Source organism: Peromyscus eremicus, chromosome 3 (genome assembly GCF_949786415.1).
Source record: "Peromyscus eremicus chromosome 3, PerEre_H2_v1, whole genome shotgun sequence".
In the NCBI taxonomy this organism is placed as follows: Eukaryota; Metazoa; Chordata; class Mammalia; order Rodentia; family Cricetidae; genus Peromyscus; species Peromyscus eremicus.
This window is the reverse complement of record NC_081418.1, coordinates 138,698,488-138,717,141: the sequence shown is the minus strand read 5'-3', so window position 1 is coordinate 138,717,141 and position 18,654 is coordinate 138,698,488. Positions and strand designations below refer to the sequence as shown.

General features: G+C 42.3%; 1 protein-coding gene across 1 annotated transcript in view; it reads left to right on the top strand.

Moving 5' to 3' along the window:
• The first annotated feature begins 9,741 nt into the window (after nt 1-9,741).
• Nucleotides 9,742-18,654, top strand: part of LOC131906130 (pregnancy zone protein-like) — a 45,312-nt gene continuing 36,399 nt past the window's right edge. The window contains exons 1-7 of the mRNA XM_059256922.1: nt 9,742-9,824; nt 12,056-12,239; nt 14,977-15,130; nt 15,272-15,324; nt 16,451-16,471; nt 16,964-17,132; nt 18,007-18,091. Of these exons, the coding sequence (XP_059112905.1) occupies nt 9,742-9,824; nt 12,056-12,239; nt 14,977-15,130; nt 15,272-15,324; nt 16,451-16,471; nt 16,964-17,132; nt 18,007-18,091 (749 nt within the window). The remainder of the gene's footprint in view (nt 9,825-12,055; nt 12,240-14,976; nt 15,131-15,271; nt 15,325-16,450; nt 16,472-16,963; nt 17,133-18,006; nt 18,092-18,654) is intronic.

The following is an 18,654-nucleotide window of genomic DNA, read 5'->3' as shown; positions in this document are numbered from 1 at the left end:
TGGAAACTCCAACATCTGTGGAAAGAAAAGATTGTGGTGGTATTTTGTGAATGCTCTGATAAATAAAGCTTGCCTGAAGATCAGAGGGCAAAGCTAGCCACTAGTTAGGCATAGAGGCCAGGCAGTGGTGGCTCACACCTTTAATCCCAGCACTTGAGAGGAAGAAGCTGAAATATCAGGAGTTCAAGGCCACTCTGAACTACACAAGATTGATCCAGTCTAAAAGAGAAACAGAGCCAGGCAGTGGTGGCTCACTCCTTTAATCCTAGCACTAAGGATCCCATACCTTTGCTCCCAGTTCTTGGAAGGCACACACGCCTTTAATCCCAGCACTAGGGAGGTTGAGACAGGAAGTGATGAGGCTGAGTGGAGAAAAGGAATGTAAGCAGGGAGGAGACAGGAGCTCAGTCTCTTTTTGGCTGAGGAGTTGGTGAGGTGAGAGGTGGCTGTGGCTTGTTCCTTTGTCTCTCTGATCTTTCAGCATTTACCCTGATATCAGGCCCTGGGTTTTTATTATGACTGATTAAGATTTGTGCTACAAAAGATGTTAAGCCCTGTGCCTGCGGGTGTGTAAAGAGCTCCAGGGATACAGTGTTTAGGAGCTGTCACATGAGGGTGGCCTTTGTAGAGAGACAGCTACTTTTGAATTATCCCTCTCCCTGGAAGCAACCCCTCACCTATATCCTGTTAATAACCCCAATAAAAAACTCATTTGTGGTGATTTAAATAAGAATACCCCCGTACGGGCTCATTATAAAAAAGCTTCCGTCGCCAGGGAGTGGAACTCTTTGATAGAATTAAAAGGATTAAGATGTATGGCCTTTGTTGAAGAAAGTGTGTCACAGAGTGGCCCCCACCCACCTCAGTCAATCTCTCTCTCTCTCTCTCTCTCTCTCTCTCTCTCTCTCTCTCTCTCTCTCTCCCTCCCTCCCTCCTCTCTCCTCTCTCTCTCTCTCTCCCTTCCTCCCTCTCTCTCTCTTCTCTCTCCTCTCTCTCTCCTCTCTCTCTCTTCTCTCTCTCTCTCTCTCTCTCTCTCTCTCTCTCTCTCTCTCTCTCTTTCTCTCTTTCCCTTGTGGGTTAGAATGTAGCTGTCAACTACTTCTTCAGTGTCATATGCGCTGACACACTCCCTGCCATGATGATAATGAACTAAACCTCTGAAACTGTAAGCAAGCCCCCTAGTTAAATGCTTTCTTTTATAAGAAATAAACTAGTGACTAATAGTTTGGAACCAGGGACTGGGGTGTTGCTGTGACAGGCCTGCTCCTGCTGTTTGGTGGAGGAATGTGGAAGACTGTGGGACTAGTGGACTAGAAAAGTGCTTGGAAGCCTTAAGTGGGGCTTAATGGGCCTTCCTCGTAAGAGCATGGGAGACAGTGCAGAGTGTAATTTGAACTGTGTGGGCCCAGCTCAAGAGGTTTCACAGGGAAAGAATATTAGTAAGTGACCTAGAGATTGTTCTTGTGATATTTTGGTGAAATATGGCTGTTTTCTGCCCCTGCCCAAAAAAGTCTGCCTGAGGTTAAATTGAAGAGTTTTAGATTAGTGATACAGCAAAGGAGACTTCAGGAAAACCAGATATTGACTGTGTCATGTGGTTATTAGCAATCCCTTTCATGCTGATCTATAATAACGGAAAGGAGCAAGTTGGACAAAGAGAAAGACAAGCTATACAATTTGAGAAGAAAAGGAGCACCAGGAAGTGCAATAAAGCTAAGTCCAGTGCTCAAAAAGATGAAAATTTTCAAGAAAAACCTGGTGCTAAATGGAATAAAGGGAGTGGTGACCTCCAAGCAAGACCAAGCTAAGCTTCCAACTTGTGAAAGCAAACTAAAGAAAGACTTGAGCAATGAAGGAAACCACTGTCTTAGGGTTACTACTGCTGTGATGAAACACCATGACCAAAGCAACTTAGGGAGGAAAGAGTTTATTTGGCTTACACTTCCACATCACTGTTTCTCATTGAATGAAGTCAGGACAGGAACTCAAACAGGACAGGAACCTAGAGGCAGGAGCTGATGCAGAGGCAATGGAGGGGTGCTGCTTACTGGCTTGCTCATCCTGGCTTGTTCAGCCTGCTTTCTTACAGAACTCAGGATCATCAGCCCAAGGATGGCACCACCCGAAATGGACTGGGCCCTCCTCCATCAATCACTAATTAAGAAAATGCGCTGTAGCGATATCTTATGGAGGCATTTGCTCAATTGAGGTTCCCTCCTTTCAGATAACTCTAGCTTCTGTCAAGTTGACATAAAACTAGTCAGCACAGCCATCACCATCAAGACCTGGTGCAAATGTAATTAAAGGAGGGGACCATGTTCCAGCCCCAGCAAGCAGCTGTACTTGGTAGTTTGGGCTACTGAGTTTAGCCAAAGTGGTTTGGCTTTAGAGTCAGTGATACAAGGAAGGGATTATGGAATCTTCCTCCTCAGCTAAGGAAAGCCACTGAGGTCAGGCGTGTGTCAGGGCTGTCCCAGTATGAAGCCCCAGAGAGAACATTTTGTGAAGCTGTGAAGATGAAGCCTGGATTTCGTTGAAGACCCCATGATGTTGGAGATACCAGTGCCATATGATACCTGCCAAGAGGAGTTACAGGGTGTGGAACCAGCCCAAGATCGAGAAGTATGTTGCAGTCAACAAAGCTGAAAGGAGTTGGACATCTGAAGAGCGCTTTGACATCAGACATGGAGATGCAGAATTTGGAGTCTGTTCTACTGGTTTTAGGTCTAGCCTTGGCCCAATGTTTCCTCACTATGTTCTCTTTTCTCCCCCTTTGGAATGGTAATATATACCCTGTGCCATTGTATGTTAGAAGTAGGTGATCTGCTTTTTTATTTGATTTTACAGAGGGTTACAGTTAAGAGAATGCCATGAATCCCAGAGACTATGAACTTTGAACTTTTAAACAGTGTTGAGACTGTGATAGATGATGGGGACTTTTGAAATTGGAATGAATGTACTTTTGCATTAATTATATGGCTACAAACCTACAGGGGCCAGGGAGTAGAATATGGTGACTTGGATAAGAGTGGCCCCCACAAGATTGTATATTTGAATGCTTAGTCACCAGGGAGTGGAACTCTTTGATTAGATTAGAAGGATTAGGAGATGTGGCCTTGTTGGAGGAAGTGTGTCACTGGGTGTGGACTTTGAGGTATCAAAAGGCCATGGTAGGCCAAGTCTATGTCTCTGCCTACAGATCATGTTGTAGCTCTCAATTACTTCTACAGCACCCTACCTGCCATGGCTGCTGCCATGTTTCCTTCCATGATAATGGACTAACCTTCTGAAACCATAAGCAAGTCCCCATTTAAATGCTTACTTTTGTAAGAGTTACCTTGGTTGTGGTGATGCCATGCCCAGATCACAGAGACCCCCAAAAGACCACCATGGAGACTGAATCCCATATGTAAAAGCAAAGAGCCTTTATTTTTCAAGCTCTGAGCTTGGTCTCTCTGTCTGACACAGAGAGCCCTGAGCTCAGGTGGGGTGGGGTTTTTTTCATAGCAGAGGTTAGAGTGAGGAGATTTACAGGGTTCAGGACCCTGATTGGCTGACATTTGTCTAGAGGTATAAGGAATGTTTGGAATGTCAGGTATTTCCCCTTAGATGCCCCAACAGCACACATTGAAGAAAGGACAACACCTTCAACAAATCATACTGATCAAACTGAATGACTATGTGTAGGAAAATGAAATCAGATCTTTATGTCCTACCCTGCACAAAACTCTGTGGTGATATTGTGTTCCCCAATATATTGTGCACCCTAATAAACTTATCTGGGGTCAGAGAACAGAACAGCCACTAGACAGACATAGAGGCCAGAAAATGGTGGCACACACACACCTTTAATCCTAGCATTCCAGAGGCAGAGATCCCTCTGGATCTCTGTGAGTTCAAGGCCACACTGCAAACAGCCAGGCGTGGTAACAAGAGCCTTTAATCCCAGGAAGTGATGGCAGGAAGCAGAAAGGTATATAAGGCATGAGGACTAGGAACTAGAGCCTGGTTAAGCTTTTAGGCTTCTAGCAGCAGTTCAGCTGAGATTCATTTTGGATGAGGACTCAGAGGCTTCCAGTCTGAGGAAACAGAATCAGCTGAGGGATTGGTGAAGTGAGGAAACTGTGGCTTGTTCTGCTTCTCTGATCTTCCAGCTTTAACCCAATACCAGGCACCAGGTTTGTTTTTTATTAATAAGACCATCTAACAATTCATGCTACAAAACTCAATGGACCAAGAACCTCAACATAAGACCTGGAAACCCAATCCTAATTAACATGGGAGAAAGCAGGAGATATACTCGAACTCATTGGTACAGGAAAGGACTTCCTGAGCAAGACCCTGGCAATGTAGACATTAAGACCAATAACTGATAAATGGGACCTAATGAAACTAAAAAGTTTCTGAATAGAAAAGGACACCATTACTTAAGTGAAGCAGCAGCCTACTGAATGGGAAAAAAATCTTTACCAGCTTTATATATGACGGGGAGTTACTATCTAGAATATGCAAAGGACTCAGAAAACTAAACACCAAGAAAACAATAACCCAATTTAAAATTGTAGCATAGAACTAAACATAAAGTCCTCAAAAATGAAATAAAAATAGCTGAGAAACATTTTTTTCCTGTTCAACAGCCTTAGCCATCAGAGAAATGCAGACTAAACTACTTTGAGATTTCATCTTACCCCAGTCAGAAGATTAATTTTCTACAAGGGCATTTTCATCATTTGTATAGGGGGTGGGGAATGTCATTGTAGTCTTGCAAAAAGACAGAATGGATGAGTCCTGTCTCCCTTGACAATCCTGAGTTGATCTCTGAATGCTGACACCGTGTAACATAAAGCATGTGTCTTTGCAAAATAAAAATAGCACATCCCTCATGTCCTGTTTGTCTTCCCCCCCCCCCCCCCCCCCGCCCAGATTCTGCTCAGGAGCACCCACTGAGGGCTGCAAGGTGGAAATACATTGTGTAATCCTCTCACTTTCCCACTCTGTCCTCTGCCAGAGCAAGACTCACAACGGGAGAAAACACACCAAGTTATGGTGCTGGATGAGTTGTGGCAATGATTATTCCCCCTTCTGTTTTTTCCTTAGAACCCATGTCTGTAATGCCGTGTACTCATATGAGCTTCCGTTTATGTCTCAAAATGCCAGTAATTCAAAAGGTAGCTCCCCCAGTGTACACTGACATGGGGAGGACACTGGCATTCTCAGCCCACTCACAATTGCTCAACACTGCAAACACACGTCTCAGGAAGTGACATTGGGTTAGGACTATGTCCAAAGGTAATGATGTTTTCCACAGTTTTTTTTAAGTAGTTTTACTCTGATGGTTTAAAATATTTGTTGTTTAATTAACATACCCAAATTATCAGCAATGAAGACATCAACTCCTGTAACCCTTGTTGCTATAAATATTTAATGGTATAATTCAGACACAGTTTTGCTTTTCATTCACAAAAGCAATTTGTCATTGCCATTAAAACTTTGGTGGTTAGTAGAATATGAATTTGCTAATCTTTTTTTTTTTTTTGGTTTTTCGAGACAGGATTTCTCTGTGTAGCTTTGCGCCTTTCCTGGGACTCACTTGGTAGCCCAGGCTGGCCTCGAACTCACGTGGCACATGCCTTTAATCCCAGCACTCGGGAGGCAGAGCCAGGAGAATTTGCTAATCTTGATGAATGTATAGGAGTTGTTGGAATGCCACAGGATTTATCATCTACACACTGATTTGTTTATCTTGTGGGGTTGGACACACGCCACAGAGCACAGGCAAGGGCCAGAGCACAGCGTCAAGGATTACTTATCTCTTACCGTGTGAGTCCTGAAGCTCAAACTCAGGTTGTCAGGTTTGGACACGGGTGCCTTGACCTGCCCAGCCATCTCATGGGCTCCACAAGGTTTGTGTTTGACATCTGGTAAAAATCTGCCATTCAGAGTCAACTTTGGCCTCAGTCTATTTCAACATCATTTCTGGAATCCTTGAAATTGTGTGTGATCACTAATCTTATGATTGTGCAGCCATCACTGTCCGACAGTTGAGCCTAGACACGACTCGTGCGTTATTTTAGTGTGTGAAGACCCTCTTCCCAGTGTCGCGTGTGTTTTAGATGTGCCCTAGAGAGAAGACCTTCCTTCTAGGTTCTTACAAAAAAGACAACTTAAAACATCAATATTTGTGTAAACTCTTATAATCAAGGAATCTTCAGCTTGTCTTAAGCTTCAAACACCCATTTCACTCAAATTTATTTCTGGTATGAGAAAATAATGACATTAGAAATTAGTTCTTCTTGCTCATTCTGGGATTTTCTATACTCATGTATAAATGACCATTCTGGCTTAAAAATACTCTTTTGCCTTTTCTAGTTGCTATCTACTTTGTGCTGAGAACTGTAGTACATGAGCATGGGAAAAACTGAAGGTGAGGATGTCTTACACTTAGACAGTAGCTCTCCAACTTGATTGCTTAGCCTAGAACTGAGAAGTACAAGAATTACCCTAAATACAGGAGTTCATTAAAAGAAAAACTAATTTAACAAGTACTAAACTGGAATCTAGGTTATTAGCAGAGGTGGTTTGTATATATAATGGGCTAAAGTGTAGACCATGGTTCTGATCAACTAAAAGTTGGAGTACTATATTAACAAAAATCTATTTATACTTGTGTTACATCAAAAAAAAAACAAGCTAATATTTCAATTTATTCAGATTTGCTAAGTACATTGGGTTCAAAACTGTGTCTTTAATTAAGAAGGTGGCAGTCAGTAGCCATTCCTAAGTCCCTGTAAGCCTTTAGGTGTGAGTGTAAAAATGACTCAACAGACAGATTTCCAGACTCTTACAACTGACTGACGTACAGATCCATGCTTTCAAAAGAATAAATGAAGGTATAGTTAGTGTATCTATTAAATTAAAATTTAAAATTAATTTTATCGAAGATCATAATGTGACCTCTGTCTTCCAAACTTGACACATAAATGATCAAATGGCATTGTTGAAAAGGAGCCTCTCCCTTTTCTCTTTTCAGAAGAACAAGTTTCCTTATTGCTCTATCTACACAGCAGGAAACAGGATAGAAAAAGACAGGTAAAAAATAGACTGCCAAAATTTGTCTCAAACTAGCAATGATCAATATCCATCCAAAGATACACAGTCTCATCAAGGGAGCCAAATGCAATATACATTTAATTTCATTAAAAAATAATTTTCAAACAAAATTCTCTCCTGAACCTCACACATGACAGGAAACACATGATCATTGAGTAAAAGTTCAGTACTTTTGTTTTTTGTTTTGGTTTGGTTTGGTTTTTTGTTTGTTTCTTTCGAGACAGGGTTTCTCTCTGCAGCTTTGGAGCCTTTCCTAGAACTTGCTCTGTAGACCAGGCTGGCCTCGAACTCACAGAGATCTGCCTGCCTCTGCCTCCTGAGTGCTGGGATTAAAGGCGTGCACCACCACCACCACCTAGCTCAGTACTTTTTATTTAATCTGAGAGAGGATTTCACTGTGTTTCCCTGGCTGGCCTAGAACTCATTGTATAAAACACCCTGGCCTTGAAATGGCAAGCAATCCCTTGCTTCTGCCACACAAGTGCTGGGATTACAGACATGTGCCACCACACCTGGCCCCAGCCTGCTCTTTACTTCTTATTTTGAGACAGGATCAACAAATTGCTCAGACTGAGCTTAAACTCACTCCTGCTCCCAGGCTAACCTTGAAGTTATATCCTCCTGCTTCAGTCTCATGAGTACCAGGGTCACAGACATGTGACCTTATTGCCATGGCCCTGTCAAATTGATTCTAACACTCATATCTTAAAAAGCAAAGAGGACAATGAATCAATACTGATAAAAGTGTTTTATTTCATCCTAGAAAAATTAAATATGAATGCTTATCAAATATAAATTATTTTCTTATAGAATAATCAATCTTTTTTATTTCCTTGATATTTAGTGATTTGTTAAATATGTTTTTATGGCTTAGGTCCAACTGAACTGTCATTTTCTTTATAATAAATGAAGATAAGGAGAACCATAAGAAAATAAGAGTCAAACATCTACACATTGGATGGTGGGCTGGGGAGGTAGTTGAGTCAGCAAAATGCTTCCTGTGCAAGCATCAGGACCTAAGTTTGTATCCCAGCATTCATTCACATAAAAGGCCAGGCATGGAGGTATACATCTGTGTTCATTTGCATAAAAGGCCAGCTGTGGAGGTGTGCACCTGGTTTAATTCACATACAAGGCCAGGAATGGGGGTATGCACCTGGTTTCATTCACATACAAGGCCAGGAATGGGGGTATGCACCTATGTTCATTCACATACAAGACCAGGCATGGAGGTGTGCACCTGTGTTCATTCACATAAAAGGCCAGGTGTGGAGGTGTGCACCTGTGTTCATTCACATACAAGGCCAGGCATGGGGGTGTGCACCTGTGCTCATTCACATACAAGGCCAGGCATGGAGGTATTCACCTGTGCTCATTCACATACAAGGCCAGCCATGGAGGTGTGCACCTGTGTTCATTCACATAAAAGGCCAGGTGTAGAAGTGTGCACCTGTGGTCCCAGGCCCATGAGGCAGAGATGGGACGATCACAGCAGCTCTCTGGCCAGCCAGTCTAGCCAACTGGTAAGCTCTAGGACCAGTGAGAGATGGCTACCTCAAAAATAAAATGAGGAGCAATAGGGAAGTTTCCAAATGACAGCCTCTGACCTCCACACTTGCATGCATCCTCAGACACACACACACCCCTGTAGTGTCAGACTTTCCCTGGGGAGGCCTGACACAAACGTCTATTCACCTCAGATAAGGAAACAATGACAGACCGAAGTCATGATTAAACTACCAAAGTTTAACTTGGCTTTATTTTTTTTCAATTCTTTTTTTTTTTAATTTTTATTTTGCAATACAATTCAGTTCTACATATCAGCCACAGATTCCCTTGTTCTTCCCCCTCCCGCACCCCTCACCTTCCCCCCAGCCCGCCCCCCATTCCCATCTCCTCCAGGGCAAAGCCTTCCCCACAGACTGAGATCAACCTGGTGGACTCAGTCCAGGTAGGTCCAGTCCCCTCCTCCCAGGCCGAGCCAAGCGACCCTGCATAGGCCCCAGGTTTCAAACAGCCGACTCATGCAATGAGCACAGGACCCGGTGCCACTGCCTGGATGCCTCCCAAACAGATCAGGCCAATCAACTGTCTCTAACTTGGCTTTATTTTTTTTCAATTTCTTAAAAAAAAAAAAAAAAAAAAGACTTGGAAGCACATACCTCCAAACTTACCTTATCTGACATTCTAAGGTAAATTTCATTTATGTCATGAGTGAAGGCAATGCTCCCTGAATTACCAAGAGGATATATTATATATTTGCATTTATTGTCCTTTGTAAAAAAATGTCAAGCATATTGATAGATTTCATCAAACCATGTGATTTATTTTATTTTTATTTAAAAATTGTTTAAAGTGCTAAGTATTAACCTGAGTTAGTGGCAGCTTCTAAGCACCATTTTTAAACATTTGGGTAACTTCAAAAAGTCGATAAAAGAATAGAGACAGTCCTGGAAATTATCTGGAATTGATTTTTTAATAGTGAAGTAGTTAATATGTTACAAAAATAAATGGTTGGCAGTTTACTCTCACTGGCCATCAGATAAAATAAAAACCAGTGGACCTGGACAACGATCAGAGTTCAAGGGGCTGAGGGCTCAGACCCACTATTCTTTCCTGGCCCTCTCCACCATGAGGGGAAACCACCAGCCCACACTGGTCTCGCTTTTACTGTTTCTGCTTCTTCCCAGAGATGCCACAGCTACTGCAAAACCGTAAGCAATTCTTACTTCAGAAAATTCTGTTGTGTCCTTCCTTCCTACCCTGTTATCTCCTTCCTGGTTTCCTATGCAGTTATCTGTTATCAAAGAACTTGGAAGAACCAGTAAGTTGTTATGGCTCATGTAGAAGATCTACTCCTGTTCTAGAGACCTCTGAGATATACAGGGAAGTAATCTTGTCAAACAGCACCAGATAATATAGAATTCCTACCAAAAAAAAAGGATAAACTGTTTATCATAACGGTTCTCAATTTTCCTAATACTTCGACCCTTTAATACAGTTCTTCATGTTGTGGTGACCCCAACCATAAAATTATTTTCATTGCTACTTCATAACTGAAATATTGCTACTGTTATGAATTATAATGTAAATATCTGTTATGTAACATGTATGATATGTAATCCCTGTGAAATGGTCATTCATCCCCCTCCCCAAAGAGGTCACAACCCACAGGTTGAGAACCACTGGTTTACCGATTCATAAACGCCCTGCAGTGTCCTGGTGTTTGGAAGTAACTCAGTCTCTGTTTCCCTAAGTTGAGAAGCACCCAAGACAAATGGGTGAGAGACTATGTGAGTCTCTTTGCTGAAGCCTTCAGAAAACATTTATGGACTGCTAGCAGATTTTAAAAAACATGTTAACAAAATTCAGACCCTTCCTGAAATATCTCACAATATGGAAAGAGATATGGTGCACACAAAAAAAGAGAGAAAGAAGTAAAGATGGAGAGCCTTCAGATAGAAACAGCCATTGCAGAGGCCTCTGAGAGCACCCACAAAGAAAGCCTTAGACTTCATAGGACCTGATATAAGGAAGGGTCTTGTCAAGTTTGACAAGTTCTTTTGAAATTTTTTTTTTTTTTTTTTTTGGTTTTTCGAGACAGGGTTTATCTGTGTAGCTTTGCACCTTTCCTGGATCTCGCTCTGTAGACCAGGCTGGCCTCGAACTCACAAAGATCTGCCTGCCTCTGCCTCCCGAGTGCAGGGATTAAAGGTGTGCGCCACCACTGCCCGGCTTTGAAATAGGTTTTATGGGATAAAAATTTTCAGGACAGAGAGACACTTTGGAGGTGAGAAGCCATGTGAAACATACAACCTTGCAGAGGGCTACACGTTTGGGTGCCTGACAGTGACCAGCAAGGATGTGCCGGGAGAGGTGTGTTCTCCTCTTGGCAGTGTCTGGTGACGTCTGCTGATTAACCTAGCTTGGTTTGGCGTGGCCTGCATCACCAGACAGTGAGGGGAAGAAGGGAGCTGAGGTTGCTTCTTAAACTGGATTGAAAAGCAATTCAGCTTCTCCCCATGTGTTACATGTTAGTGTCTAGTGTTTCCTTGGTGAAAGAGTTGTGGTATTCCTATGGAAGCTGAGGCCACGTGCAGTTGGGTTTTTAAGGCTTCCAGTGATGAACCACTAACTCGTTCATAGTTTGGAAATTTGGAGTTTCTAACTATAATATATAATAGCTGTCACATCAGATGATGTGTGTGTGTGTGTGTGTGTGTGTGTGTGTGTGTGTGTGTGTAAACCTGGCACAAATGTCTACCCACCCCAGATAGGGAACCAACAATAGACCAAAATAGTGATTTTTCCAAAGTCCAACTTGGTGAACTAATGCATTTATTGGGGTTACCTATAAGAATATGAGTCAGGGATTGCTTACAGGAGCATGAATAATTCAAAGACAACTACATAACCAAAAGTCTCACCTCTGTCTGGGTGAAAGCTGCATCCCTGGAGCTCTCCACATGACTTACAGGTAGTTCTGCTGGTAGGAGAGTCTCTTAGAGGCAACTCGGCCTCTTCTGTCCTCTCCTCTCCTACTGCTTCTGTAACCATGGAGAGACCTCATCAGTTCTGTTAGCCTCAACTCCCCTGAACTCCTAAGATTTACTTCCTGAGTCTTGTGTACTTCCCTCCTCCCTCCAAGAAGGAATGTTTCAATTTGGAGAAAATTGCTACACAGCAATAACTTTTTTTCAATTTATAGGAAATTGCTACACAGCAATAACTTGAATTGATTGCCCAAGGTCTCTAATACACTGTGGGTGAACATTTACAGAACACCAGAGAATCGCGTCAGTGTTTAATCTGGGGTTTATATGGTGACCTCTGGGGAACCCAATCTTGCTGAAACCGATGGCTAATGGCAATATAAAATACACTAGAAAAAAGCCACAGTAATGATGTCTTTTGAATCCTTCATGGTTGATCCTCTTCTCCACAGACAATATGTGGTGCTGGTCCCATCACAGCTCTATGCAGGAGTTTCTGAAAAGGCCTGTGTCAACCTCCACCACCTGAATGAGACTGTGACACTCAACATAATTCTAGAGTATGAAACCCAGATCACAAGCCTCCTCACAGGCCAGGCAGTGGAGAAGGACTCCTTCTACTGCAGCGCTTTCACGGTCAGTGTCCTTCCTGGGATGTGTGGTTCTGCTAGAGAAAGAGTAATTAAGTTGAACTCTATGTTCTCATCCATCAAAAAAAACATATCTTAAGAAAAAACCGAGTACAAAGTAAACTTAAAATTTCTTTTTATGATACTTACAAACAGATCTAACGAAGTGCTTGAAAGGTTACCAAAGCTGTAGGAAAGATTTAATTTTACCTTAAAATGAACTTCTAAGGTAAATACTATTTATACTTTTTTTTTTGGTTTTGAAATTTTATATTTTAATTTTCATTACTCGGGTATATTCTTTGAAGCTATTTTTATGCAGATACTCTATAATGACAAGGATATAATGTATGGGGTTGCTGGAGAAATTGATAGGGGTGCTGGAGAGAATGCTCAGTGGTTTAGAGTACTTGATCTTGCAGGGTACCTGGATTTGATTACCAGCACTCACGTGGTGGCTCACAACCATCCCAAGCTCCAGTTACAGGGGATCTGATAACCTCTTCTGACCTCCACAGGCGCTAGGCAAGCATGTGGTACACAAACATGTGCAGACAAAATATTCATACGCATAAATACATCAAAATTAATATAAATATATATTTAATATAAATATATATAATATAAATAGGGTTTCTTAAAACATTGATAAAATTTTTCCAAACTTGCAGGTTATATGAAGGCAAAGAAAACCATCTTTAAAGCATGATCTCCTGAAGATTAATTGGAAATAAAATTACAAAAATCACAATTCTGTATAGTGCATTGGTTGGTGTAGGGTTTGAGTCTAGTTGACCTGGATTCAGTGCCCCCATGTGCCACTTCTATGCTTTAGAGAACTTTCATGGCTCTCCAGGAAGGAAAGTGTATTTATACCTAGGCTAGGGATCTTCTGAACATGTCGACATGTTGAAATGCCTTCCATATGCCTAGTATTTAATGATTGGTGGCGATTGTTAATTTGAACTCTTTCGAGATAACTTCCATCTTCACTTGTAGCAGTGCAGGGTTTATTAAAATTTGTCCATGTTGCCGGGCGATGGTGGCGCACGCCTTTAATCCCAGCACTCGGGAGGCAGAGCCAGGCGGATCTCTGTGAGTTCTAGGCCAGCCTGGGCTACCAAGTGAGTCCCAGGAAAGGCGCAAAGCTATACAGAGAAACCCTGTCTCGAAAAACCAAAAAAAAAAAAAAAAAAAAAAAAAAAAAAAAAAAAAAATTTGTCCATGCTGTCAGGCGGTGGTGGTGCACGCCTCTAATCCCAGCACTCGGGAGGCAGAGGTAGGCGGATTTTTTTTTTAATTTTTTTAATTTTTATTTTGCAATACAATTCAGTTCTACATATCAGCCACAGATTCCCTTGTTCTCCCCCCTCCCGCCCCCCCTCACCTTCCCCCCAGCCCAGCCCCCATTCCCACCTCCTCCAGGGCAAAGCCTCCCCCACGGACTGAGATCAACCTGGTAGACTCAGTCCAGGTAGGTCCAGTCTCCTCCTCCCAGGCCGAGCCAAGCGATCCTGCATAGGCCCCAGGTTTCAAACAGCCGACTCATGCAATGAGCACAGGACCCGGTCCCACTGCCTGGATGCCTCCCAAACAGATCAAGCCAATCAACTGTCTCACCCATTCAGAGGGCCTGATCCAATTGGTGACCCCTCAGCCATTGGTTCATAGTTCATGTGTTTCCATTCGTTTGGCTATTTGTCCCTGTGCTTTATCCAACCTTGGTCTCAACAATTCTCGCTCATATAAACCCTCCTCATTCTCGCTAATTGGACTCCCAGAGATCCACCTGGGGCCTAGCCGTGGATCTCTGCATCCAGATCCCTCAGTAGTTGGATGAGGTTTCTAGCACAACAATTAGGGTGTTTGGCCATCCCATCACCAGAGCAGGTCAGTTCGGGCTGTATCTCGACCATTGCCAGCAGTCTGTTGTGGGGGTATCTTTGTGGATTTCTGTGGGCCTCTCTAGCACTTTGCTTCTTCCTATTCTCATGTGGTCTTCATTTACCATGGTCTCCTATTCCTTGTTCTCCCTCTCTGTTGTTGATCCAGCTGGGATCTCCTGCTCCCCCAAGCTCTCTTTCCCTCGACCCTCGCCCTTCACTACCCCCACTCATGTCCAGGCTGTTCATGTAGATCTCATTCCATTCAATGACTATTTATACTTTTACAGATATAAGTATTGAGATTCTTTTTTAAGATTTATTTTCACTTTATGTGTCTCTGTGTATGTGCACATGAGTGCAGGTAACCACTGAGGACAGAAGAGGGCACCCTTGAACTAGAGCTGTGGACAGTTGTGAGCCTCCTGACATGGATGTGGCACCATAATTCCTCTGCAAGAGCAGTGTGTGCTCTTAACTGCTGAGTCATCTCTCCAGCCCTTGAACACAGATTCTTAAAAGTCAAGCTACTTATGTAAGACAGATGGCTAATGCTGGCCTTGGAAAGTGGAATATGATATTATTTTTAATACCAAGACTTTGCTGTGAAAATGTGAAGACATCATCTCATTCACTGTCCTGACTGCATTGAAGAATGGTCCATTGTCTTCACCCTCAATACAAGTGTGAATTGTTAACATCACATTACACAATCATAGTAGTCTATGGATGTAACAGGAAACTGAGTCCTTGACATTCCCTTGCCAGCTCTCAAGGATTCACAAAGAGACCAGACACCTGTAGAAGCTGAGCACTCGGAAGTGGGCCTGAGCATACTCTTCCCACGCTTCTGTCTTGCAGATCTCAGGTTTGCCGTCATCCTCAGCATTCATTACGGTGCAGATACAGGGGCCAACCCAGAACTTCACAAAGAGGAAGCCAATGCAGATAACAAAAGCGGACAGCCTAGTCTTTGTCCAGACAGACAAACCCATATACAAACCAGGACAAACAGGTATAAGGAACTAACTGAGCAAGGACAGCTGTGGTGCTGCTAGTGGGTGGTATTCTTTATGACTGAACTGCAGTCATGGGATCTCTGGCCCTGGGTTCCCACTTGGGGGCATCTCACAGAAAAAAAAAATCTCTGTTTCAGTGAAATTCCGTGTTGTCTCTGTGGACATCAGTTTTCACCCATTGAATGAAACGGTGAGTCTCCTTTCGGTGGGTGAATTCAAATAAGCAAACATTTAAGTCTGATTCATTTAAAAAAAAAAAAAAACCTGAAACTCATGAAAGAGATACCTAAATCTACCACAGGAGACTGCCCAAGAGTATCCATGCCAGAAGCATATGCAGTGGTAGCGTTCAGACACTTCACCAACTGTATTCTTAAGGTAGATAAAGCATTCAAAATCAAGCGGGGCCTGGTGATGCATGCTTCTAATCTCAGGATAGAGGAAGCTGAGCTGAAGGATCACAAGGCCCTGGCCTGCCTGGACCACACAGTAAGATGCTGTCTTAAAAATAGCAACAAAAAGATATTCAGTTGAAAATGTTCTCTTAAAAGATTTCAGCCACTTCTAGGAGTGTATTTGGTTTCTCTTAAGCAAATATCATTTGCAAAATAATAATATATTTATTATTCAGATCTTTCATCCATATAGATTTCCTCAGATGTATGCTAGTCATAAAAGGAAATCTGTGAATTCTTAAGAGATTTATGTCCCACACTCAGGAGGCAGAGGCAGGTGAATCTCTGTGAGTTTGAGGCCAGCCTGTCTACAGAGCGAGTTCCAGGACAGCCAGGGCTATACATAGAAACCCTGTCTTGGAAAAACGAGAAAGAGAGAGAGAGAGAGAGAGAGAGAGAGAGAGAGAGAGAGAGAGAGAGAGAGAGATTGATTTATGTCCCAAACTAAACATGTAAAAAGCTATGGATCAAACAGGGGACCTCTCCTAGTTTAGATGAGAAAAACAGAGACTTTGTCGTCTGTGCTATAGGCTTTATCTCCTGATGTGGTGATTGTCTCTGATGCCCATGAATATGTGGAACTTGATGGGCAAAAAAGAAAAGGAAGGCATGAAGTTGGGTGGGTAGAGAAGAGGGTTTGGATCTGGGAGGAGTGTGGGAGGGGTGAATATGGTCAAAACTCATGGTAAAAATTCTCAAAGAACTAATTAAAAAGGAAAATGGTATGGAACAAAGAAATAAATCACGGATGGTATGAAAAGGGAAGCAATTAAGTTCAGTAATATTTTTAGTCTGTAATTTTTAAAAAGATGATCTCTTTCTGAATTCCAACCCACACTCATACTATTTTTTTCTTTTCAGTTCCCTGTCATTTATATTGAGGTAAGTAACAATGTGTACATCCAAGTTAGAATGAGGGCACCCTACAAGTCGCATCAGATTTCTTTTCTCCTTTTGCATGCCACCTCAACTAAACAAATACTTTTTTTTTCCTAACTCAAGTTCTTTGGCAAAGTAAAACTTAAAGGATTGCAGTTCTTTAGAGTGGTGTGATTTCATGACTCTTCAAATATGGCCAAAATAAACATGTATATCAAAAAGATGTTTATTTTGACACACATAGGCAGGGTCTCCCTTCTAACCTGCTCGGCTTCCAAGACCAGACAAGATGGAAGCATCTGGGATGCCATGGCTATAAGATTGACAGGATCCCACAGCTAGGGACCACACTGTCTAGTTCAGTCTGGAATTCTTTTTAAAAGTGGGTTAACAATTTTAGCACTAATTCAACAACCACTTATTCAATTCCCAGTGTTATTATTACCTGAAAAGCTGACCTCTAATCAAACTATATGTTTCAATTGTTTACTGTAGAATCCTAAGAGGAACCGAATATTTCAATGGCAAAACATCGATCTACTGGTAGGACTCCACCAGCTCTCTTTCCCACTGTCAGATGAGCCAGCTCTAGGTAACTACAAGGTTGTAGTGCAGAAGGACTCGGGGAAGAAAATAGAGCACTCCTTTAAAGTGGATGAATACGGTAAGAATTCTCCAAGTATCAGGCACTTATGACAGTGGAATCTTTTAGGTTACTTTTGTGTATATATGTGAGGTGTATGCATATATGTGCGTGTTGAGAGTGGTATGTTCTCACTCTGTGTGTGCATATGTGGATGGTAAAAGTCAATATCAGAAAGCCAAACCAAAAAAAAAAAATCACTCTCAAAGCTCCCCAGAGCTGCTCTGTCAATCACATAATAAGGTAAATGGCAAATCATAGAACATGACTAACAAGTTCTGAAGTGGGCATGGGTCAGAGCATTAAGGGAGTTGGGGTGGGAGAAGGTGAACATCTTCAGCTGCCAGAGTGGAAGATTCATGGGAACCAGTGGAAGAGTCTGCAGAAAGCTGTCACCTCTGATATTTCTCCATTAAGTAGATCTACAGCTAGGTGTCTGGTGGGGAACTGGAGATGTCTGGCACAATAGCTAGCGTTTGGTAAAAATGAGAGAGGAGGGTAGGGAGAGGAAGGGAAAGAAGGAGGGGGAGGGAGGTAAAGAGGGAGAGGGGAGAGAGAGAGAGAGAGAGAGAGAGAGAGAGCGAGCATACTTGAACCCACTGGCCCTCTGTTCCTCCATCTAACTGTGGTAGTCTGCAGACTCAGGGACGATCCACCTGCCTTTGAAATCTTGCACAAAATCCGAGAAGAGGAGTCTGGGAAGGACAGTCCCAACTTCACCAAGTTAGCACTCTACAAACTGCTCACAGTAATGAACGACAGCATCTCTGTCCTTGTGTCGACACTGGTGTTTCTCCAGTGACTCTGTGTCATAGATTCCTCTAAGGAATCCATTGGTAATATTTATGAGGTCTCCTACCTACTCTCACCTCCTTTTTTCCTCTATTCAAAACAGTTTTACCCAAATTTGAGGTGCAAGTAAAAATGCCCAAGACCATTGCTTTCCTGGAAGAGGAATTTGTTGTATCTGCCTGCGGCTTGTGAGTTACATTGTTTTCATCTTATTGTGATGTCCATATTCTATTTGAGAGGATATATTTTAAATAATATTTAGTGATGCATTACTTCTCAGCACAGACAAGCGTTAGAAGGGGTATGCAAGATGAAAGCTATGGCCGTAAGGCTAAACCTCACCAACCTCACAGCTAGCCTAAGGGGAGATTTTCAGACATTGTTCTACATCAGCTGTATGGGAGAAGCTTAATGAAAATTAGAATCCCTGACCCCTACGTACAGAAATTCTAGCTACAAATCTAAGGCAAAGAGTTAAGAATCCTCCACCATAACATGAGTCACAGGCCGTTCTAAAACAGCAAACTAATTCCAGCCTTGCACCATGCCCTCCCATCATATGCAGCTGAAACGAACTGAGTCATCAGGGTATTATTAATAACTCATGTTTTTATTTTGTAGCCACTGCTTTCCCAAATAATCTTCTCACTTACTATTTTAAAATACTTAGAAATATAGTCTTTATAAATATCTTTCTCTCATTTTTTTTACCTAAAATAATTTTGGTAATCTGACAGCAGAGACAGTCAGG